Source organism: Aureobasidium melanogenum (genome assembly GCF_000721775.1).
Source record: "Aureobasidium melanogenum CBS 110374 unplaced genomic scaffold scaffold_1, whole genome shotgun sequence".
Classification (NCBI taxonomy): Eukaryota; Fungi; Ascomycota; class Dothideomycetes; order Dothideales; family Saccotheciaceae; genus Aureobasidium; species Aureobasidium melanogenum.
In genome coordinates, this window is record NW_024470053.1 from 930,754 (window position 1) to 950,655 (window position 19,902).

General features: G+C 50.1%; 10 protein-coding genes across 10 annotated transcripts; 5 read left to right on the forward strand and 5 right to left on the reverse strand.

Moving 5' to 3' along the window:
• Positions 1 to 511: 511 nt before the first annotated feature.
• On the reverse strand, positions 512 to 1,079 carry M437DRAFT_79975 (Prefoldin, subunit 4; the record flags this gene model as incomplete). Its single annotated transcript, XM_041027262.1, has 4 exons — positions 512 to 704; positions 757 to 824; positions 886 to 1,008; positions 1,062 to 1,079. The coding sequence occupies 4 exons, from the start codon at positions 1,077 to 1,079 to the stop codon at positions 512 to 514; spliced, it is 402 nt and encodes a 133-aa protein (XP_040884346.1).
• Positions 1,080 to 2,277: 1,198 nt separating this feature from the next.
• On the forward strand, positions 2,278 to 3,614 carry M437DRAFT_26732 (uncharacterized protein; the record flags this gene model as incomplete). The annotated part of the gene is made up of 4 exons (XM_041019103.1): positions 2,278 to 2,746; positions 2,839 to 2,892; positions 2,943 to 3,133; positions 3,189 to 3,614. Coding segments are annotated over 4 exons (1,140 nt in total), but the record flags the coding sequence as incomplete, so codon positions are not given.
• Positions 3,615 to 4,470: 856 nt separating this feature from the next.
• Positions 4,471 to 6,829, forward strand: M437DRAFT_36401 (SDA1-domain-containing protein; the record flags this gene model as incomplete). The annotated part of the gene is made up of 3 exons (XM_041019441.1): positions 4,471 to 4,553; positions 4,607 to 4,894; positions 4,948 to 6,829. The coding sequence occupies 3 exons, from the start codon at positions 4,471 to 4,473 to the stop codon at positions 6,827 to 6,829; spliced, it is 2,253 nt and encodes a 750-aa protein (XP_040884348.1).
• Positions 6,830 to 7,247: 418 nt separating this feature from the next.
• M437DRAFT_37109 (uncharacterized protein) lies at positions 7,248 to 8,219 on the forward strand (the record flags this gene model as incomplete). Its single annotated transcript, XM_041019570.1, has 2 exons — positions 7,248 to 7,989; positions 8,098 to 8,219. 2 exons carry the CDS (start codon positions 7,248 to 7,250, stop codon positions 8,217 to 8,219), a joined length of 864 nt encoding a protein of 287 aa, XP_040884349.1.
• A 5-nt stretch (positions 8,220 to 8,224) lies between these two features.
• Positions 8,225 to 9,417, reverse strand: M437DRAFT_37763 (quinone oxidoreductase; the record flags this gene model as incomplete). The annotated part of the gene is made up of 3 exons (XM_041019705.1): positions 8,225 to 9,129; positions 9,191 to 9,258; positions 9,317 to 9,417. The coding sequence occupies 3 exons, from the start codon at positions 9,415 to 9,417 to the stop codon at positions 8,225 to 8,227; spliced, it is 1,074 nt and encodes a 357-aa protein (XP_040884350.1).
• A 641-nt stretch (positions 9,418 to 10,058) lies between these two features.
• On the forward strand, positions 10,059 to 11,369 carry M437DRAFT_71151 (FAD/NAD(P)-binding domain-containing protein; the record flags this gene model as incomplete). The annotated part of the gene is made up of 1 exon (XM_041025628.1): positions 10,059 to 11,369. The coding sequence occupies one exon, from the start codon at positions 10,059 to 10,061 to the stop codon at positions 11,367 to 11,369; it is 1,311 nt and encodes a 436-aa protein (XP_040884351.1).
• A 1,148-nt stretch (positions 11,370 to 12,517) lies between these two features.
• M437DRAFT_38541 (carboxypeptidase Y-like protein A) lies at positions 12,518 to 14,242 on the reverse strand (the record flags this gene model as incomplete). The annotated part of the gene is made up of 3 exons (XM_041019856.1): positions 12,518 to 12,759; positions 12,815 to 13,726; positions 13,780 to 14,242. The coding sequence occupies 3 exons, from the start codon at positions 14,240 to 14,242 to the stop codon at positions 12,518 to 12,520; spliced, it is 1,617 nt and encodes a 538-aa protein (XP_040884352.1).
• A 665-nt stretch (positions 14,243 to 14,907) lies between these two features.
• On the forward strand, positions 14,908 to 15,979 carry M437DRAFT_79982 (Shwachman-Bodian-diamond syndrome protein; the record flags this gene model as incomplete). Its single annotated transcript, XM_041027263.1, has 3 exons — positions 14,908 to 14,931; positions 14,992 to 15,043; positions 15,135 to 15,979. The coding sequence occupies 3 exons, from the start codon at positions 14,908 to 14,910 to the stop codon at positions 15,977 to 15,979; spliced, it is 921 nt and encodes a 306-aa protein (XP_040884353.1).
• A 456-nt stretch (positions 15,980 to 16,435) lies between these two features.
• Positions 16,436 to 17,106, reverse strand: M437DRAFT_36384 (ribosomal protein S13; the record flags this gene model as incomplete). The annotated part of the gene is made up of 3 exons (XM_041019436.1): positions 16,436 to 16,730; positions 16,794 to 16,900; positions 17,044 to 17,106. The coding sequence occupies 3 exons, from the start codon at positions 17,104 to 17,106 to the stop codon at positions 16,436 to 16,438; spliced, it is 465 nt and encodes a 154-aa protein (XP_040884354.1).
• Positions 17,107 to 17,703: 597 nt separating this feature from the next.
• M437DRAFT_71176 (glucan 1,4-alpha-maltohexaosidase precursor) lies at positions 17,704 to 19,558 on the reverse strand (the record flags this gene model as incomplete). The annotated part of the gene is made up of 4 exons (XM_041025634.1): positions 17,704 to 18,243; positions 18,296 to 18,957; positions 19,015 to 19,440; positions 19,498 to 19,558. The coding sequence occupies 4 exons, from the start codon at positions 19,556 to 19,558 to the stop codon at positions 17,704 to 17,706; spliced, it is 1,689 nt and encodes a 562-aa protein (XP_040884355.1).
• Between the last annotated feature and the right edge of the window lie 344 nt (positions 19,559 to 19,902).

Below are 19,902 nucleotides of genomic sequence, written 5' to 3' on the forward strand. Positions count from 1 at the left end.
TACTTAGATGAGTTGCCGTGTGTTCTTATAGTCACATGTGAAAACGCGAGGGTAGATAGCCATCAAGCATTCGCTCATCATCAATTTTCTGCATTACCATTGACCTGACGTCGAAACGAGAAATGGACTCTTTAGTGTGATTTACAGCCTGGAGCCAAAAGGGCTAATATTCTTTAAATAGCTGCAACATTGGGTGGCCGCGTGTGCTTCTGCAGCATGTCATCTATACTGCATCACCGAAGAAACAAGTCTATTTTCGAGCGTCAGCAGCTGCGCCTTCTTCTAGCTAGTCTGGGGGGCTCGTGCAGATTATGCCATTTCCAGCAATCTGCCATCTGTAGCAGACTAGCAGTTTCGTGATCTCATGCACTGCGACCTCCTGTTCTTCACCCCTGAATCGTCCTAATCAAATCGTTGCGATTCGTCCTGTCCTGCCAATGTATACGGAACAGGTGCTCGTTGGGATTTCGATGTGATCTCTTTTGCTTGGGTCAAGCAATACCACTTTCTCTTATGCCTCGAGATTGATGCTGCGGCCGAAGCGTCCGTAAAGTGCTGTCTTCAACTGCTGCATCTCATCCCTGAGCTCGCTCAACTTCTCCTCAACAGCCGTCACGTCCCCATCGATCTTTTCGATCGAAGTCGCTAGCAATTCCTGAACTTCGGGCAAAGGTAGTAGAAAGAACGAGTCTCCGATCTTGTATCTGGTAGAGACATGAGTAAGCTCTCCATGAATGGCTTTTTGTCATTACTTACGAGACCTTCTCGTCTTCGTCAGCAAGCTCGAGTTCTGACGAGACTTCTTCTAAATCCTCCTTCTCCTTCTGTGAGCACCTTGTCAATAAACCTATTGCATTTGATTGCACGAAAAAGGTCTTAGCGAACCTCCTTAGTCTTGAGCTCTGCTTGCAAAAGCTTCTCTTTCTGATGCAGTGTGCTGAAACGATTGATTTTATCCTGGTCTTCGCGGCGGACTTCGGTCTCTTCGCCTTCTTCCTCCTTCGACAACTGCGAAGGTATGAGCTTACAGTCTCTCGATTGAATGGAAGATTTATGCTTACCATTCGTCTTGACATCATCGTGGTTATTTTTGCGTTTATGGTGTCGATTCGAATTGTATATTTCCAAGTGTCGCCAGATCATGCTCGCGGTTGGTGCAAACACGATCAAACTGCTTGGCAAGGACCCGCAGCCGCACCTTTGTCTCTTTTCGGACTTCACCAACACGTTGTCACCAACACTACAAGAGACATGATTCGAGCATGTCCCCAGAGAGTCCATGATCTGTTGCTTCTCAGTGGACACTATTATGTTTCTTATTAGTATTGTGCATTTCTATAGCTACATGCGTTACTAGCACACAGGGAGGAAATCCCACAAAAGCTAAGAGCCCTGCTACCAACACAATGAGAATGTCTCCACTTCCTTCGAGTTGCAAGTATACATCTGCCTAAAGCAGAAGGCGGCTTGAATTACGGAAGTACAAGCCTGGTCTGCAAGTGCATAACGCTGAAAGGCGGGTTTTTGAAGAGGCGGCGAATCAGCGCATCGACTTCAAAGACAGAGTATGCGCCAATTCCTCAGCCGCAAATCAGCCCCACGCCTGATCACCACTACCACCTGCAGAACCAACACGTTGCCTGCAAGGCTATGGATGCCTTAGATTCCGCCTCGAGAGCACTTTACGAATTCGATCCATCATATATATCAAGCCAACCTCATTCCTCCTTTGCTCCATTGTTCCACAGCATCCTGTACTATCTACATTGCCGAGGAAGATATTGATTCCGAATTGGTTTTACGGTTCACAAAGTTTTACCACACGAGAATCATCGTCATGGGAGTATCTCCTACAGCTGGTCGAGCCATCCTGCGCAAGCCGAAGAAGATTATTTGTGCCCTCGATGGTGAGTCAAAAGCGCGATCAGCCGTAAATACATACTAACACGATACAGGTACCTGGCAGGTAAGTCGATCTCTAGCTTATGTCCTCTCCGCGTTCTGAAGTTGTTACTTTCATCGTACTCCCCTGCGGAGACGAGCAAAATGCACACTACAAGAAGGCATAGATATCCTTCGAGAACAGGCATGTCCATCGAGAGCCAATAGGCCGTTGCTTTTCGGTGGCCATCTTCCTGTTTCTCCATAGTATTGTGCGTTTTCATAGCTACACACGCTACAGCTTTTAGTACACGGAGAAGACTAAACTCGGTCAAGCTCTAATTGCCCTTGAAGGATAGTGACTCTGGTTGGGTCAACGGAGCTTTGAAAACACCTTCCAATGTTACCAGAATCTCGAGAGCGATCAAGCCCGAGGACAGCGAGCATCACGCCCAGATTGTTTACTATCAGGCAGGAATTGGAACTGGACTTGGCCTTCGTGATCGATTGCTGGGAGGTGGAACTGGCTTGGGCCTCTCTGAGCATATAAGAGAAGCATACTACTTCCTTGCGAATAACTACTCGCCTGGTGACTCGATATTCTTGATTGGATTTTCCCGCGGCAGCTTCACGGCAAGAAGTGTGGGTGGACTGATTGGAAACCTCGGTTTGCTGAATAAGACAGGCCTGCCCTTCTTTTACGAGATATTCCTCGATTGGGAGAACGCCGGCAACCCGGACTCGAAAGGATCTTCTTTCTGGGAACACTATCAGGACCCACTGAATCCAGACAGAAAGAGCATGCCCCAAACCCCGTCAAACGATCCAGCAAGGGTGTACGAATACCTGAATGAGTACCGTGCCAGTAAGTTGAGAAGCTTCCTTCTTACCGTTCCACTCCTGACCTGTTTGAAGTGCTTCGCAGTTTCGGGCTGACACACGTCGTCCCAATTCGAGAGAACGAGCTACGAGACGTACCAATCAGGGCGATTGGTGTCTGGGAAACAGTTGGTAAGACACGCCTGTGTATGTTGCAGCTGTATTTTCTGACTTTGCCAAAGGAGCCCTTGGAATACCAGTCAATCCGTGGTTCCAGAAACACTTTGGGCTACCTGGATTCTTGCACGAATACAAATGGCTCGACACAAAGCTCTCTGACAACGTAGAAAATGCGTTCCAAGCTTTGGCATTAGATGAGCATCGAGCGCCTTTTTCACCCGCCGTTTGGGAGAAGCCTGAGGGTAGTCATACAGTCAGTCTCAACATCAGCATTTTACTACGTAAAGCTTTGCTGACTTGCAGCAAAGTATTTAAAGCAGACCTGGTTCCCAGGAGCGCACTCGAACGTTGGTGGTTCGTACGATGATACAGCTACAGCAGATATATCGTTAGCGTGGATGATGGATCAGCTCTCTGGAGAATCACAGGACTCTACCGATACGCCGCTGGAAAAGAAGGATTGGATCGAGTTCTACGACGACTACCTGGACACGCAACAAGCGCTGAACAAGGTCTGGTACGAGAGGAACCCACCGGTACGAGGTTGGTCCCTGGGCACGATTTACAACTCCTTCACCTTTCCACAGAGTCTAGCAGGGCCATTGATACGGACACCTGGTCGGTACAGAGTAACAAATCCTTTGACAGGCATGCAGAAGCATGGCGGGGTACTCATGAGAGATACGCATGAATTCATCCATGCTTCGGTTAGAGCGCGTATGGATCTCGGAGGGTCTGCTTCAGAGCCGAAGCCCAGCAGGTGGAACTTCATGCAGTGGGTGCGGACACTGCTCGGCCGGGAAGGTAGACCCTTGTACAGCCCCCAAGCACTAGATTGCTGGAAGCTCCACGACGGACATAAACATCATAACGAGTTTTCGATCAACTCCAAGCTTACAACAGGCGAGGAAGGAAGCTCGACAAGGGCTCCTTGGTGGGAGTGGATGGGCAAGGACAAACTTGTGCCAAAAGGCCGGGTGTTGAACGAAGACGTTCTGGGAAAATTCGAGTTACAACTGCTTGGACATTACGAGGACGTGGCAGATGAGGTCGAGGCCAGTAACAAAGGACTGCGAAGTGTCGAAGAATTGAAGAGAGTAAAAGAGCGAGTAGCTCGCAGATCGGTGACAGTGTGAAGGTCTGTAGACTAGGCGACATGTAACAAAGCATCTGGAGCTCTTTTCATTTTGCATACGCTCACAGTCTACTCGATGTAGATCTAAAGAAGTGGTGAAGATGGGCCCTCTTGTGTGCTAGAGTATGTGACGCGTGCAACTACATGGGTCGGACAGTGTCAGTCTAGGGGCGACAACTGATAGGCTCTCTGCGGTAAGGCCTCCAATTTCGAGTTCGTTTTTGCCCTCTTATAGTATACGCTTTGCTCCTTGCTATCGTGGGAGACTCGGGAGGAAGGAAGTCCTGTAGATAGGACACCAAGACTGGCGAGACGGGATTGGAGAATAAAGTTTGTGAGTCTGTGGGGTTGACCTGATGCATTCTCACCGCCCGGCAATCAGAAAATGTTCGGGAAGGTCCAGACAGACACCGATACATCGTTCGAGACAACGACATAACTGCATTTCGTACAAGATGGTTAAGCGGAAGGTTGGAGCGCTCGAGAAGGTCGATGCAGACCTGCCCAATCTGCAGTACAAGGTCCGACGAGATCCGGCGTAGGTTGCCAGAGAAATCCAAGACGATGCCGTCCAGTCTAATGCTGCGCCAGATCATACAAGGATGATTTCAACAACCAGTACAGTCAATACCAGGCTTTCCTGCAACTCTTTATGCAGGCCCCCAGCTCGACCGATTCCCAGGGCCTGGTCAGTCTCCGAGAGCTGATCGACTTCGTTGCCCACTGCGCCGATTGCTATCCCAAGCTCACTGCCACCTTCCCCACCGATCTCATGGCCCTGCTTCGCCTGCACCATGCAGAGTTGGAACCTGAACTGCGCGACAAGGTCGTTGGCAGTCTGGTCTTGCTGCGCAAGAAGGAAATCATCGACTCTGCAGTGTAAGTTTCACAACTACCTACCTATGCCTTCTACCAAAACTCACGCCTCATAGGCTGCTTAACGCTCTCTTCCCTCTGCTGGTCGATACTCCTAGCAAAGCTCTCCGTACCCTTTTGTTCACCAAGATCATCTCCGATCTCCGCACTTCGAACTCAAAGGCAACCAACCACAAACTCAACCGTACTATTCAGACCGTTCTCTACAACTTGCTCACTTCCGATCCTACTTCGGCCAAGGGTGTCTGGGCCGTGCGCATCACTCGCGAGATGTGGACCAGGCAAATCTGGACAGATGCGAAGGCTGTAGAGATCATGAAAGAAGCTGCCCTGTCACAACACGAAAAGGTTGTCACCGGAGGTGTGCATTTCTTCCTAGGTGGAGACAAGGAGCGTGAGGAGAAGGCAGAGGAGGACAGCGACGATGATGACAACATTGACATGGCAAAATTGCGCCACCAAGCTGGTATCAACAAGAAGACAAAGAAGAAGGCCAACGAACTGAAGAAAGCGGCCGCCACCGTCAGGCGCAAGGAAAAGAAGAAGAAGGCCCCCCACCCTCTCAACTTCTCTGCTCTGCACCTCTTGCACGATCCTCAGGGCTTTGCTGAGAAGTTATTCCACCAACATCTCAACACCCAGGCTCCCAAGGCCAAACTCAAGCTCGATCAGAAGCTGATCGTTTTGCAGCTTGTTTCGCGTCTTGTTGGTCTGCACACGCTAACTCTGATCCCCCTCTACTCCTACTTTATCAAGTATCTCACCCCCAAGCAGCCTCAGGTCACTTCCTTCCTTGCATCGCTTGCTCAGTCAACACACAACCTCGTTCCTCCGGACGCCCTCGAGCCTCTTGTTCAAAAGATTGCTAATGAGTTTGTCTCGGAAGCCGCTGCTTCTGAAGTCGCGTCAGCTGGTCTGAATGCAATCAGGGAGATCTGTGTCAGACAGCCTCTTGCCATGAACGAGACTCTCCTCCAGGATCTTGTCGAGTACAGAAAGAGCAAGGACAAGGGTGTCATGATGGCTGCAAAGGGTCTGCTGAGTCTTTACCGTGAAGTTGGCCCAGAGATGTTGCGTAGAAGAGACAGAGGCAAGGATGCTTCAATAGGCCTTCAAAAGGGTACCCTCAAGGACAGGAAGTTCGGACAAGTCGAAGTCGGTGGTATTGAGGGTCTGGAGCTGCTTGAAGAATGGAAGGCAGAAGAAAGGAGGAAGAGACGCATCGAAAAGGGTCTTGATCCTGATGCTTCCGATGCAGACGAAGACGACGAGGAAGAAGACGAAGAAGCAGGCTGGAGCAAGTGGGATCTTGAAGAAGATGATGATTCAGATGAAGAAGGCTGGATCAATGTCGAAAGCGATGGCGAAGAGATCAATATCAGCGACAGTGAAGACGAAGACAAGAAGCCAAAGGCAAAAAAGCAAAAGACGGACGCCGATGCACCCAAAGACACCGAAGACACACCCAAGGACCCCGTTGCTGAGTTCTCCAAACTGGCTACGACCCGCATTCTTACACCTGCAGATCTTGCCAAGTTGCAAGAGCTACGAACGAGTGCAGCCGTGTCCAAACATATGCCCTCACAAAGACGCCAACAGCAGACTGCTTCGGGACGGCACGCTGACGACCCTCTCACAGCTGCTGAGATTGAGGGTCTCGCGGCATTGTCTTCGCGCGCGACCAAGGAAGAGAAGATTGCGATGGCGAAGGGAGATCGTGATGAGAAGCACATGTCTACCACGGCCAAGCGCAAGGAGAAGAAGGAGGCCGAGGGCAAGAGTACAACCAACAAAGAGAAGGCTCGCAAGAAGAACTTCCTCATGACTCTAGGAAAGGCCAAGAGAAAGGGCAAGAGGAGTTTGGTTGAACACCGAAAGATCTTGAGAGGTCATATTGATCGGCAAAAGCGTGGTGGTAAGCGTGGAAATGTTGGATAGACAGCAGAGTACTTTGTTCAAGAAGTGCATCTCGAATCTAAGCATTGCAATCCTGCATAAAGATCGTCACTGCCGCTATCGATTCCTTCCCAGCGTAAGGCATAAGAGTATCGTAAGCTCACTTTCTAAAGCTAGGTCCGACCATGAAGATAGCCTCTAATCCCTAAGCATCTTAACAACAGTCTTGAAGTATTATGTATTTTGATAGCTAGACTGTCCAGTCTTTTAGCACACAGGGAAAGAACGCACAAGGGGAAGCCATACAGATGCAGGTAGGCTACAAGATAGTCGACTGTTGATTTGGATTTGCCGGTTGTTTGGAACGGCTTGGCACGCGTGCTCTTTATCATGTTCGACGCGGAGCCAACTACCACTTTCGAAATTGGCGCGAAGAACAGTACCAGGCAGTTCCATCACAATGGCGAAACGCCCCAGGAGTCCCTCTCCTAGCAAGGATGCTTCGGGAGATTCAGACCACGATTATTGGATCTCTGAGATTATCGACGATCGCGCATCCCAATTCCAGGCCTTCTTCTCCCCAACCATGCCAGCAAAGGAGCTACAGAATCTGGATCGAATCAAAGATGCTTCTCACCGTATTCTAGCATGGAGAAAACCCTCATCGCAAAGAACTCTAGTGGGTGGCGTGCATACGCTCGAAACTGGTACAGACGATGATGGAGAGCGATATGGAGGCCGTCACGTACTCAAAATCCTCGAGGAAATGCGTGTGGAGGGTGCTCTTGTCGTCGCGCGTTATTATGGGGGTGTCATGCTTGGTCCTGTTCGGTTTGCCCATATCGAGAATTCTGCCAGGGACGCGATCCGGGCTTGGCGGCAAAACGATGACAGCGAAGGCCAGAAGCGTAGGCGAATCGAGGACGAAGATATGGAGAAAGCGAGTTTGATCGTCGAACTGGCGGATCGAGACCAGAACATCCTGGTATTGAGGCGGCTTCTAGAGGATAAGACGAAAGAAACACAGCCCCATGCAGAACAGAAACCCCACTCACGGCCCCCTATACCGGCACCTGATTACAGTAGCATGCCTCTTGAGCGCCTGCGACAGTTCGACAAAGCACGAGACAGCACTGTCGCGTTTCTTCTGAAGAAGATTGATGAAGCAGAAAAGCAGATTAGCCTAAAACACGGGAGCCCCGGTCCTGAGTCTCCTCCGCCTATCCAACCTAAAAGCACAGAAAGGGATACCAATACTGCTGCTCCAGAAATTGTGGTTCCAAAGGAAAAGCCTATCTCTACTCAAGAAGAAATCCGCGAAACTGGTAGTGGCACCGAGAACAACTCCAGTACAGACCCGAAGCATGACAAACGTGCACCTCTCATGCCCTTCGAAGAGGAAGAATCGAGCGATGATAACGATAACAGCTAATATATCTATGCAAATGTGGTGGCTCCTTCACCGAAATCGACACTCAGTCCATTCTTGCCCATGGAACCTCCGCTCTCAATAGCTTCATGCGCCTTCCTCAACCCCTCCAGATCCAGTCTGAAGCTCTGCTGCAGGTGAGTCTTGACCTTGCCGTCTTCGACCAATTGCCTAAGCTCTTCCAGTATTTTACCGTGGGAATCCATGTCGACTCCATACCAGGGCTTCGTGCCCAACAGCTCCCAAATAAAACTTAAAGACTTGGCCATGAACTCCGTGCCGTACATCTGGATGTCCTTGGCTTGAACAATCGAGCAGACTTTGCCGAATGGAGCACAGATCTTGGCCGCCGGCTCGATATAAGGAGTTGTCGAGTGGGTGATGAAAATGTACTTGATTGGTACATCCAGCCCCAAATTCTCGATCTGTGGTGGCAGATCTTCACGATGATTTACCGTGTGCGTAGCTCCCATGGATCTTGAAAATTCGGTGGTTTCGGGTCGCGACGTCGTGGTAACAACTACAGGCAAATCAAGGACCGTTCTAGCAATCTGACTTGCGACTGACCCAACACCTCCAGAACCATTAATAATCAGGAGACCAGCTTTTTCACCCCTTTTGATCTCCATCCGTTCGACAAGAGCTTCGTATGCGGTAATCCAAGTCAGGGGCAATGCTGCAGCCTCGATAAAGCTGAGGTTCTTTGGTTTCATGGCAACGGATCGAGAGTCAACCAGCTGGAACTCTGCATTTGAGCCTTGTCGTATGGGTGAGCCTGAATAGTAAATCGCGTCGCCAGTGGAAAAGTTTTTGACTTTTGGGCCGACCTGTTCGATCACACCAGCTCCATCGAATCCGATGATTTGATAGCCGCCTTCGCCTGGTTTTGGCTTAGGAACATGGTCGTAGTAGTCTTTGTCAACATGTTAGGGTCTCTGATCCATCTTGGTAGTGTTGCATCTTGCGATACTCACCGGCGTAGTCATCGTAAACTCCTGCTCTTACCTTCATGTCGATTGGATTGACACTAGCAGCTTTCACGCTGTACAAATCAGCATCAGTATCCATACCAGAGCAGAGACGGTGGCCATGACACTCACTTCACGAGTACATCATAGTCGTTCAATTCTGTGGGTTTGGGCACTCGCTTGTGCACGAGATTTTCAACTCCTCCGTATTTCTCGACGACAATGGCATTCATATCAGGCATGGTTATGGGTTAAGTTGTTGATGTTTTATGACCAGAGTAAGTTCTCAAACTATTGAAGTTCTGGTCGAGGGAGGAAGAAGTAGTCGGGTCGTGCAAGTGACAAGGGTTGTTTATATCTCGGATCATCGTGATGTCAGTCGAACTCCGGCCTCCCCGTGTGCTGAAGTCTGCAACTTCCATCGTACAAGTATCGTATCACTCCCGAGAAGCAAAGAGCAAATAATATACTATAGAAAGGCATGATTGTTCTCAGAGGCAGGGGTTTATTCCGAGAGAGCCGAGAAGTCCTCGCTTCTCAACGGATACTGTCCAGTTGCATAGTATATCGTGCATTTCTACAGCTACGCACTACATACTCCAACACACGGGGAGGCAGGAAACAATTCAGCTCCCCCAGTCGCAAGCTGCGATTGATTTGTTGCACCTCGGCTATCGTATATGATATGTTAGTCTCTAAGCACATGGAGGATGTGACGATCGAGAACATGTGCGCATGTCAATGACGTGAGACGTGCAAGCGGTCGCCCGCATAATTAATTAAATCAATTATTGAACAACTATTCTTATCGGGCAGCGCGGTTCGCGATCTTCCACCTCTCCTTCTGTTACTGCTGCAAAAACCTGTCACAATCATGCCTCATCTTTCCAATGTACAAAATGTTGTTGTTGTTGGCGGTTCGCTGGCTGGACTGATGCACGCCCTGACCATCATCGTCCACTGTCCTTCAGCCAAAGTCACCATCCTGGAAAGATCACCGACCGCTCTTTTACACAATCAGGGTGCAGGAGTTGTTGCTGGATCAGATACACAGTCTTTCTTCTCCCGCTACGTTTGTCCTGGGCAGGACTTTGCCGTTCTGAGCAAGCAGAGGCAATATCTGGACCGCAAGGGCGAGATCATCAAAGGAAGTGCTGAGAGAAGGGAGCAAAGAATGACAAGCTGGGACACTCTCTACCGCTTCCTAAGATGGAGGGTAGACGATATGGATATCAAAGACTATATCTCAAATTCGGACCTCGAGAGACTGGAAGACAGGCTTTCTGGTCTCAGCCATGGAAAGGCAAATTACCAGTATGGCTGTAACGTCAGATCTGTCGAAGATCTTGGATCCTCGGAGGGTGTACGCGTACGTTGGTTGAACAAGTCTGAGAAAGAGGAGGAAATGACTGCAGATCTAGTAATAGCTGCCGATGGAGCGAGCTCATCAGTACGCAGGACGCTACTCCCAACCGTTGAACGAACTTATGCTGGTTATGTCGCCCTTCGGGGTACAGTTCCTGAAGGCGACCTCTCTGAATCTGCCGCGAAAGCTTTTATTGAGAAGTTTTCATTTTACCACGCTGATGGCACGCAAATTCTGGCCTACGTGATTCCAGGAGAAAACGGTACACTAGAGCCGGGCAAAAGGTTGATGAATTGGGTCTGGTACAGGAACTACAAGGAAGACAGCGATGAGTTGATAGACCTGATGACAGGAAAAGACCAGTCACGTCATCACATCACTCTGCCTCCTGATCAGATGAAGGTCGAGGTCTGGGCAAATCAGAAGCAAGCTGCTAAGGATATTTTGCCACCTCAGTTCGCTGAGCTGGTCAACAAAACGGAACACCCATTTGTCCAAGCTATTACCGACAATATCTCACCGAAGAATGAGTTCTTTGGTGGGAAACTATTATTGGTCGGAGACAGTTTGGCTGGATTCCGTCCACACACGGCTGCCTCAACTAGCCAGGCTGCTTTCGATGCGTCGACTTTGGGGGAGTGGTTCGAAGGCAAGATTGATAAAGATCAGTACAACAGCAGGGTTCTGAGGTATGCTGCAGAAACCCAGAGGCATGGCGTCGAGCTCGGTGAGAGGAGTCAATTTGGCAGACATCCTCTTCTCGCTAGCTGCTACGGCGATACTTCTTACTGCAAGTTATTCCGGGTGGTGTGTCTGTGACTCTAGGCTTGTAAGTGTATACATACAACAAATGCATGGCTCTGCAAAGCATAGCAACATTGAAGTTGATCTACGGACTAACGCTCCGATTTGTGGGTCAATCTGACTCAATCATACATTCTCAACCCCTACAAGATCGCTATATATCACACTGTGGAATAGATGTTAGTTCGTATGTAGTGACTGAAATATGGTAGCCTCACATACAGCAGCGAACAATAAGCATGACTTTCGTTGTTCCGTGGTCGGTGTGATAAAGTTGCTTTCCGTGTGACCCTGTCCTGCTGCTTGCAGCATTATTTCCTTGACTCATAACAAGGAGCAAAGGGTATGCCTGTGAAAAGGTATAGTTATTCACGGAAGCAGAGACGTAGCTCAAGAGAATCGGCAATGTATTGCATCTTAGTGGACCCTATCCTGGTTTCTAAAAACCTCATGCAAATCCAGAGATGCGTTCTAGGTACTCCGTAGCCAACAATGTGTCAGTTGTAATAAGCATAACCCAGACTCGCTAAACATAATTGAGGAATCCTTGACACGCTCAATTGTTGAAACAACTATACCTGTTTTCAGCGTAGACTCTACACTCTGCTACTCTGAAGTATCATGAAAGTTGCAGACCTATTAGACACACGCAAAGGATGAAACAAAGTCAGCACCATAGCCATGGAGACCCCCGTAGGATGACAGTCCTGGCCTCCCCATGTACTAGAGTATGTAACGCGTATAGCTATAGAAATGCATAATAGGATTTGGAAACAAAGATGGTATTCACTAAGAAGCAGCAAGTCGTCGACTCTCAATGTATATCCCTCCGCTTTCCAAAACGATTGTGCCTTCTAAAGTCTACATTTTGCTCTTGGCTGTAGTCGGAGTACGGCGAAAGTCACAGATTTCAGTACACAGGGACGGGGGAGATCAATCTCACGTAGGAGCCAAGGTGCACCGCACCAGATCATACGCGGCAGTTGAGCGAACCAATTGTCAAGACTAAGAACATGAAGCAATAAGCTATTCGTATTGGATTACAATGCTATTGGTTGACAAAGGAGATTAGAAGCCTGCGATAGCAGGCAGGCAGTATAATACATACACCTCTTGATAAGAACAATGATGACGATACGGGAAGGTGAAATGCCAATCATTACTTAAGCAAGCCACTCTCCACCGACCCAGCGGTTGAGCATCTCAAGAGAAGCAACAGGCTGGTCGTAGGGAACCATGTGGCCACCACCATCAATTCTCATGAAGGTGAAGTTGCCGCTGCTCTTGACGGCTCCAGCGGTGGTGCCGTCCGAGAGAACGTAGTCCTCGAGAGGGGTCTTCTTGAAGTCCTTGTGGCCGGGCCACTCGAGGGCCTCGGTCCAGGCTTGGTTTCCGAGCCAGTTGCCTGTAAGGATGTTAGCTATGTGAGCACGCCAAAGCGAGAGAAACAGGAGACGAACAGATGTAGTCCAATGAACCAGCGTAAATCAGGACAGGAATTTCCTTGAGGATACCAGGGACGAGGCGGTGGAAGGGCTGCATCCAGTCACCGGCGAAGAGGAAGTTTCTGTTGATGTCAAAGTTGCAGGAGTCGTACTTGCTGACCTCGGCGCCGAGAGCCTTCATGACCTCGGGTCTGTTGAGGTACTCGCTGATCCAGTCAAGTTCATCGTAGCAAAGACTGTTGCTGCCGCACTTCTTGGTGATGTCGTAAGGGTTGCGGCCAGTCTTCTGGTAAGGACCAATCATGGCATTGTTACAGTAGATGGAGGCGGGAACACAAGACCAGACGCTCTCGCTGTCGTAACAGCTCTGAATCAAGCTCAAGCAACGGGGCAGGGCGTTGTCCATAGCCTGGCACTGCTGGGGATCAAGGACAGCAGGAGAGCCACCCTCGCCGCAAGCCATGGGACGGTACTCAGGGTATTGAGTCAAACCATCGGTGAGACCGTTACCAATAAGGATGGACTGAAGGTTGATGTTGCGCTTCTTGTGAGAGAGGATCTCGGAGGCAAAGACTGGGATGTAGTGACCGGCGTAAGACTCGCCTGAGATGTGGAAAGGCTGAGTGGCGTACTCGGGGAACTGCTTGAAGAAGAGGGTCAGGAGAGCGTAGACGTCCTTGCCGGCAGCAACAGTGTTGGTGACAGAGCTGCCACTGTATGAGTAGCCGACGTTGACGGGCTGGTCAAGGAAGATGACCGAGGCGTTGGCATTCCAAGACGAAGGGTTGTACTTGACGCTGCCATCCTTGTTGATGGACGAGGGGCCAAGCTCCATGAACAAGCCAGTCAAAGACGAGCAACCAGGGCCGCCGTTGAGCCAAAGAATGACGGGGTCGTTCTTTGGGTCGTTGCGGGACTCGAAGAACCCTGTGAATGCATTAGTGGATGTTGGTGAGAGCAGAAGGGGGGTGGCAACTTACAGTAAAACAAGTGCTTGTCGGCCTCGTCATCGTCGAGATAGCCACTGTACTGCTTGACCTTGTCGACGCCGAGGTGGCTGGGGTCGACCTTCTTGGTTCTCAGGCTGTAGTTCTCGAGCTTGCCTTCGATCTCTCTTTCCTTCTGGCCCTGAGCGTTCTCAACCCAGACGCTCTGGATGTCGGCACCCTTCATGATGTGGTCCCACTCGTTGTCGTGCTTGCGGGAGTGAGGCTTGGGGAGAGAGAAGAAGCTGGTCTGGTCCATGGCCTCGGGGAACATGAGAGCGACCTCATCCCAGATCTGGCGGGCCTCGCCGGTCAAGGACTTGAGAGACTCTTGCAGGTTGTGCAGAGGCTTGGACCATGCCTCTGAAGCCTGCTTAGGAGCTTTGAGGATGGACTGGCCGGGGGTGACGGCAGCCGTGGCGGCTCCGATCAGAGAGGCGTATGCGGCGACCTTCATGACGGCGCAAACAGACTCGGGCAACGACTGAGTAGCTGGTTGTAGTATACGATGCTATCAATGCGGCACAAGGTGAAGCAATTGATGAAGAACAAGGATGAATGACAAGAAGGAGACCTCGAGGTTATCAAGGTAGAGTGGATGAGAGGAAGAGGGAAGGGAAAGAGGCAGCCTAACACCATGTGTGGGGAGCATCAAGGTCATGCGAAGCATGCACGGTTCCTGATACGCCCGCCTGCCGAATCGGGCAACGATCTGACGAATGTGCTATCCATCGCTTGCCCTTGTCTTAGCCAGCGTAGGGCGTGCCACTGATACCAGATTTATGTGACGGCTGGATTGTGGCAGCCAGAAAGACTTGGTAGCTAAGTCCAAGCATACGAGCAGAGAAGAAGACATTGAATCAAACTTGTAAATATTATTCCTCTTCATGTACAATATCTGGGCGACATAGATGCAAAGTAAGGTGGGCGCTGGCTATCCAAATGGCACACGGCCGGTAGCATGTTCTGTTGCGAGTCGTGTGAGCTTATCTGCTTTCCCCGGCGCTGCCATGACGACGTTTTCGCCAGGCGCGAACGGCTTTAGCAGCTTTTGCATGCCGGACTTGGTCTGCATCCCCAGCCTCTTTTCAATATTGCATCGTATATTGTCACACTATCAGAATGCCGTCGGCTCAGATCAACCAGGTACCGCCTCTACCTCGTTCTATACTCCAAAATCTCTAGAATGCTGACAGCCATGCGAAGCCGTCAAACCAGATCAAACTTACAAATGTCTCTCTTGTCCGCATGAAGAAGGGTATGTTGCATTCTCCCTTGCGCACACTGCCTCTGTTTCGCGCAGCGTCCCAAGTGATCCTACCATGAATATCCAACTCATCTTGTTCCAGGCAAGAAGCGGTTCGAAGTCGCATGTTACAAGAACAAAGTCCTCGAATGGCGTTCTGGTGTCGAGACCGATCTTGACAATGTTCTCCAAATCCCGAACGTCTTTCTCAACGTCTCCAAAGGCCAGGCTGCTCCCTCAGCAGACTTGCAAAAGGCCTTTGGCAAGGTGCCCTTGAACGACATCATCCTGGAAATTTTGAACAAGGGCGAATTGCAGGTCGGCGAGAAGGAGCGACACGCCCAGCTGGAAAGAGTCCATGCCGAGGTCATTGACATCGTCGCTGGCAAGCTGGTAGATCCCAAGAGCAAGCGCGTCTACACTACTGGCATGATTGAGAAAGCGCTCGACCAACTCAGCAGTCAAAGCGGCAAGGACACAACCACACCTAACGCGAGCGGCACCGCAACCCCTGTAGAAGGCGAGAGTCATGCCGAACACAAGTCAAAGCCCATGTGGACTGGCGTCGTGACTACTCGCGATGCCAAATCCCAAGCACTGAATGCCATGAAGGCTTTGATCGCACATCAACCCATTCCTGTTGCCCGCGCAAGAATGAGACTGAGAATTACTTGCCCCACTTCGGTGCTGAAACAGGCAGTCAAGAGTGCACCTAAAACTGGGGATGAGGCCGAGGGCGAGGCACAGGCAAAGGGCACTGTCAAAGACAGAATACTAGGCTACATCGAGCAAGTCGAAAGTCAGGACATGATGGGTGAAGAATGGGAAGTCGTTGGTTTCGTGGAACCAGGCAGCTTCAAACCTTTGAGCGAGTTTGTCAGCGGGCAGACCAAGGGCAGAGCCAGAGCTGAGGTTTTGGACATGGCTGTCATGAACGAGGGCGACTAAGCTTATTGCTCGGCACGTCTGGTCTTTCTTTCATTGCTTTTACAGCGCATCATACCCCACGAGTTTTGTATACATCAAAAGTGCTTTATCTTGCTTTGCACATATATTTTCTCTACCGTTGACGTTGTAATCACCATGTGTTTGAGGCAGGGACTGGTGAAATGTGTTTTGCAACCGTCTCATATCGTCATTCACTCTACAAGGGGTTTCATTCCGTAAGGTGACATTGGGGCGGCAAAGAGCATTGTGTTTTGTCAACGAGAAAGATAAGGATTTTATTTTCTTCAACAGCACAATGTCATTGAGAACGGACCACAACAACAACCATAGTCTTGCGCCATATCCATGAAGAAAGCCGAAAGCAGACTGCTTTGGTATTTTTGATTCGGCTGTAAAACGCTGCACCACCACACGCCCCAATATCGTTCCGGGAAAATGTTGTAGAATGCGAGTCGTTTACTTCTTCTTGCTGACACCGACGGTGCGACCACGGCGGCCAGTGGTCTTGGAGTGCTGACCACGGACGCGGAGGCCCCAGTAGTGGCGGAGACCTCTGTGGGCACGGATCTTCTTCAGTCTCTCGAGGTCCTCACGGAGCTTGGAGTCGACACCGTTGGCGAGGATCTGGAAGTCCTTGCCGTCGACAATGTCGCGCTGTCTGTTGAGGAACCACGAGGGGATCTTGTACTGGGTGGGGTTCTGGATGATGGTGACAATGCGCTCGAGCTCTTCCGAGGTGAGTTCACCGGCGCTGTTTTGTTCGTATTAGATCCAAGTCTTTTCTGCTGTGCGTGTCCAAGTGCCAAATGCGTACCGCTTGCTGAGGTCGACATCGGCCTTCTTGCAGACCAAGTTGGAGTAGCGGCGACCGACACCCTTGATCTTGGTCAAGGCGTACATGACCTTCTGCTTGCCATCAACCTGTAAAACGACATGTCAACACTGGTATTCTCTTTTCGTCTGGCGATGCATGCGTCTGTGGCTTTGCGTGTCTGGGTATGGAAGGAGGCAATTTTGCCGGATTGGAAGGTGCGCAGTGTTGAGCGGATCGTGGGAAAGCGTACGTTGGTGTTGAGCAGACGCAGAATGAACTGGAAGTTCGACTTTTCTCCGGAGACGAGCGACATCGTGGCGGTTGATGGGCGATGTTACTGCTGTTGGCGGCGCGAATACACAAATGGAGAACTTGCTGTGCTTTCGATTTTGGCAAGCGAGGCAAGCGCAGTGTGTGCTGCCAAGCCCGAGCTAATCGCGCAAAGCTGAACTGGGGCTTGGCATTTCCAACTTTCACTCGACTGTCAGGCTCAGTGAACATGCTAGATATTCTAGGCAAGAATAGTGGTTGTTTGTTCACATACTGTGATTTTTCATCTCGAAACAAGGGCAGAGGCACTTCTGAACTATAAAAAGGCAGAAAAGCTTTCAGATCAGAGATGTGACCAGGGAAAGCTCACATCTGACTTGCCTCTCAATGAACTTCACATTAGTCTCAAAACTATTGTGCATTTTTACATGTATGTGTTGCATAGTTGAGCACATGGGGAGGCTATGAGGAGACACATCGTCAATCGTGTCAAATGGTTCATTCGTCGTAGTTTATTATACAAGTTCCTGCTATCTCAGTTCGCATCTTCAAATCCAGATGGTCAATGTCAAGAATTCCCACTTCCTGCTTTCACAGACTTGCATGCTAAACGTGAAGCACTGTCTGAGTAGGTGCTGCATCATTGCATAGTGAACTTTTCAGGATGGCAAGCTCCAAACTCTGCTCTGCCAGGTGCGTCCTTGCGGACATAGACACTGACGCTTTTCTCAGAGCATCTAAAGCCGCCGTAGCCTCTGTCATCGATAGTGACCATTTGACTAGAATTTCCCAGGACGTCGGTATAGACCTGACCAGCTTTGGCAGGGCCAACGAACATGTTGTTCTTAGCAGCACCTCCGATGCTCATGATGACGACGCAACCATCGACTCTGTCCCAAGTACCATGGCGGACCCATCCAATCGAAGTCTTACTTTCGAGATAGTCAGTCTGCTCACCGTAGGCAAAAAGCTTGCGGCTGAGGATTAGAATAGGTAGCTTGCCTTCACAGGCTGCTGGCGAGGCGTGAGGGCCCTTGATGCCGTAAACATCACCCCAGAAAACACAAGGCAGACCTTCGCGACGAAGAAGCATGATTGCATAAGCCAGAGGCTTGAAGTAAGGTGCAACAGGAGTTTCCACTGTCTGACCAGGCTGAGTATCGTGGCTGGCTACAAGAGTCTGCGTATGCTTGTTAGCGATTGTGCGGTGCCAAAGGCGAAAAAGTACCTACAATTGCATTTCCGGGTCGGTGATGAACCAAGGTGTTCTTAAAGACCTTTCTCAAGTCGACGTCGAACTTGCTCTTCGCCATGGAGATTTTGGCGAAGTTGCTCAGCAGAGGAATGTCGTAGGCGTACACTCCATTGTTCATTCTGTCCATCCACTGCAGAATCTTGGCGACTTTGTCATTGTAGAACTCGCCCATGACGAAGAGCTCACGGTTTTGGCGCTTGGCCGCTTCCTTTGCGATGCGGATCCATTCTCGGGTGAACATCCAGCTGATGTGAGGTACAGCATCCAATCTGAAGCCATCCACGCCGACTTCGTTCACCATCCACTCTCCCCATTTCTGTACATCCTCTCTGACTTCAGCGTTAGAATAGTCGATGTTGGAGAACATGAGGTAGTCTCCGTTGCCTTTGAAGTCATCGACATCAGTGGCCCAGTCCTTCTTGCGCCAGGCTGGATCCACAGCTGCTCCTGGGCGGGGAAGCGTCTCTGGAGGGTTCACGATCTTGTAGACAGCATTCTTCTCAGCGAGCTGGTCCCAGTCTGTGCCGCTGAAGTGTTGCCAGTGCCACTTCAGACTGCTATAGTGGTCTCCGCGACCAGGGAAGTAGAAGTGAATCCAGGGTTCAATCTTCTTTGGTGTAGTCCTCTCGATTCTGCGATCTGTTTGAAGTTCAGTCAGTTTGATACCTCGGTAAAGAGGGATATGGACATGTGTACCTTCTCCGTCGACCTCGACAGCCCAGCACTCCTCTTTAGCGTCTCCGGCTGTTTTGTGGTTCAGGACAGCATCCCAGATGATCAGGACTCCCAGACTCTTGGCCTTCGCAATCAGTTCATTCAACTCTTCTCTAGATCCCCATTTGGTTGCACGTGTCCATTTCTGATCGAACTCGCCGAGATCCCAGAGGTCATAGCAATCGTAGCCATTGCCATGAGGGTTGTTGGCCTTGCAGCCTGGTGGAAGCCAGAGTGAGGTGATGCCGATATCAGCCAAGCCCGATACGACACTTGCAAGACGATTCCAGTGTCTGCCGGGAGTGTGCCATTCAAAGGCTTGCAGGAGTGTTGGGTTCTGCGGTGTCGGTATTGCCGATTCGTTCGCTGCTTTGACAGCTGGTGGTCGTGTCGTTCCGTTGTCCGGCGCTACGTCATTGTCAACACTTCAAAAAAATATTCGTTCTGGGAGATCGTGAGACCTACACTTGCGAGCGTCTAGGAAGCCCTCGAACCGTTGTGCCTTATTGCGCAGCCACGAAGCCATGATTGGTTGTGTGTTATTGAGATGGGTCAAAGACAATATAGATTCAAAAAAGATCAGGTCGTTTCTCGGAGTGTGTACGGACCAACTTATTTATGTTTGCTGAGCTCGAGTCATTGATGCCTTGATTTCACTTGTAACACTTCTCGATGATCGTTCAGTGATACTCTGAGTTAGGTGACTTTCAGAGAGCGATATATCAATGCGTTTTGAGAAGCGTCAGATGAGATTGAACAAGATGAAAACTCAGTCAAGTGAGATTGGTGAAGCTGAACAACCACCAGCACAGTGAACAGGCTTGCGTAATCATGTATCTACCAATGAAAAAGGACAAGGATTAAAACGAC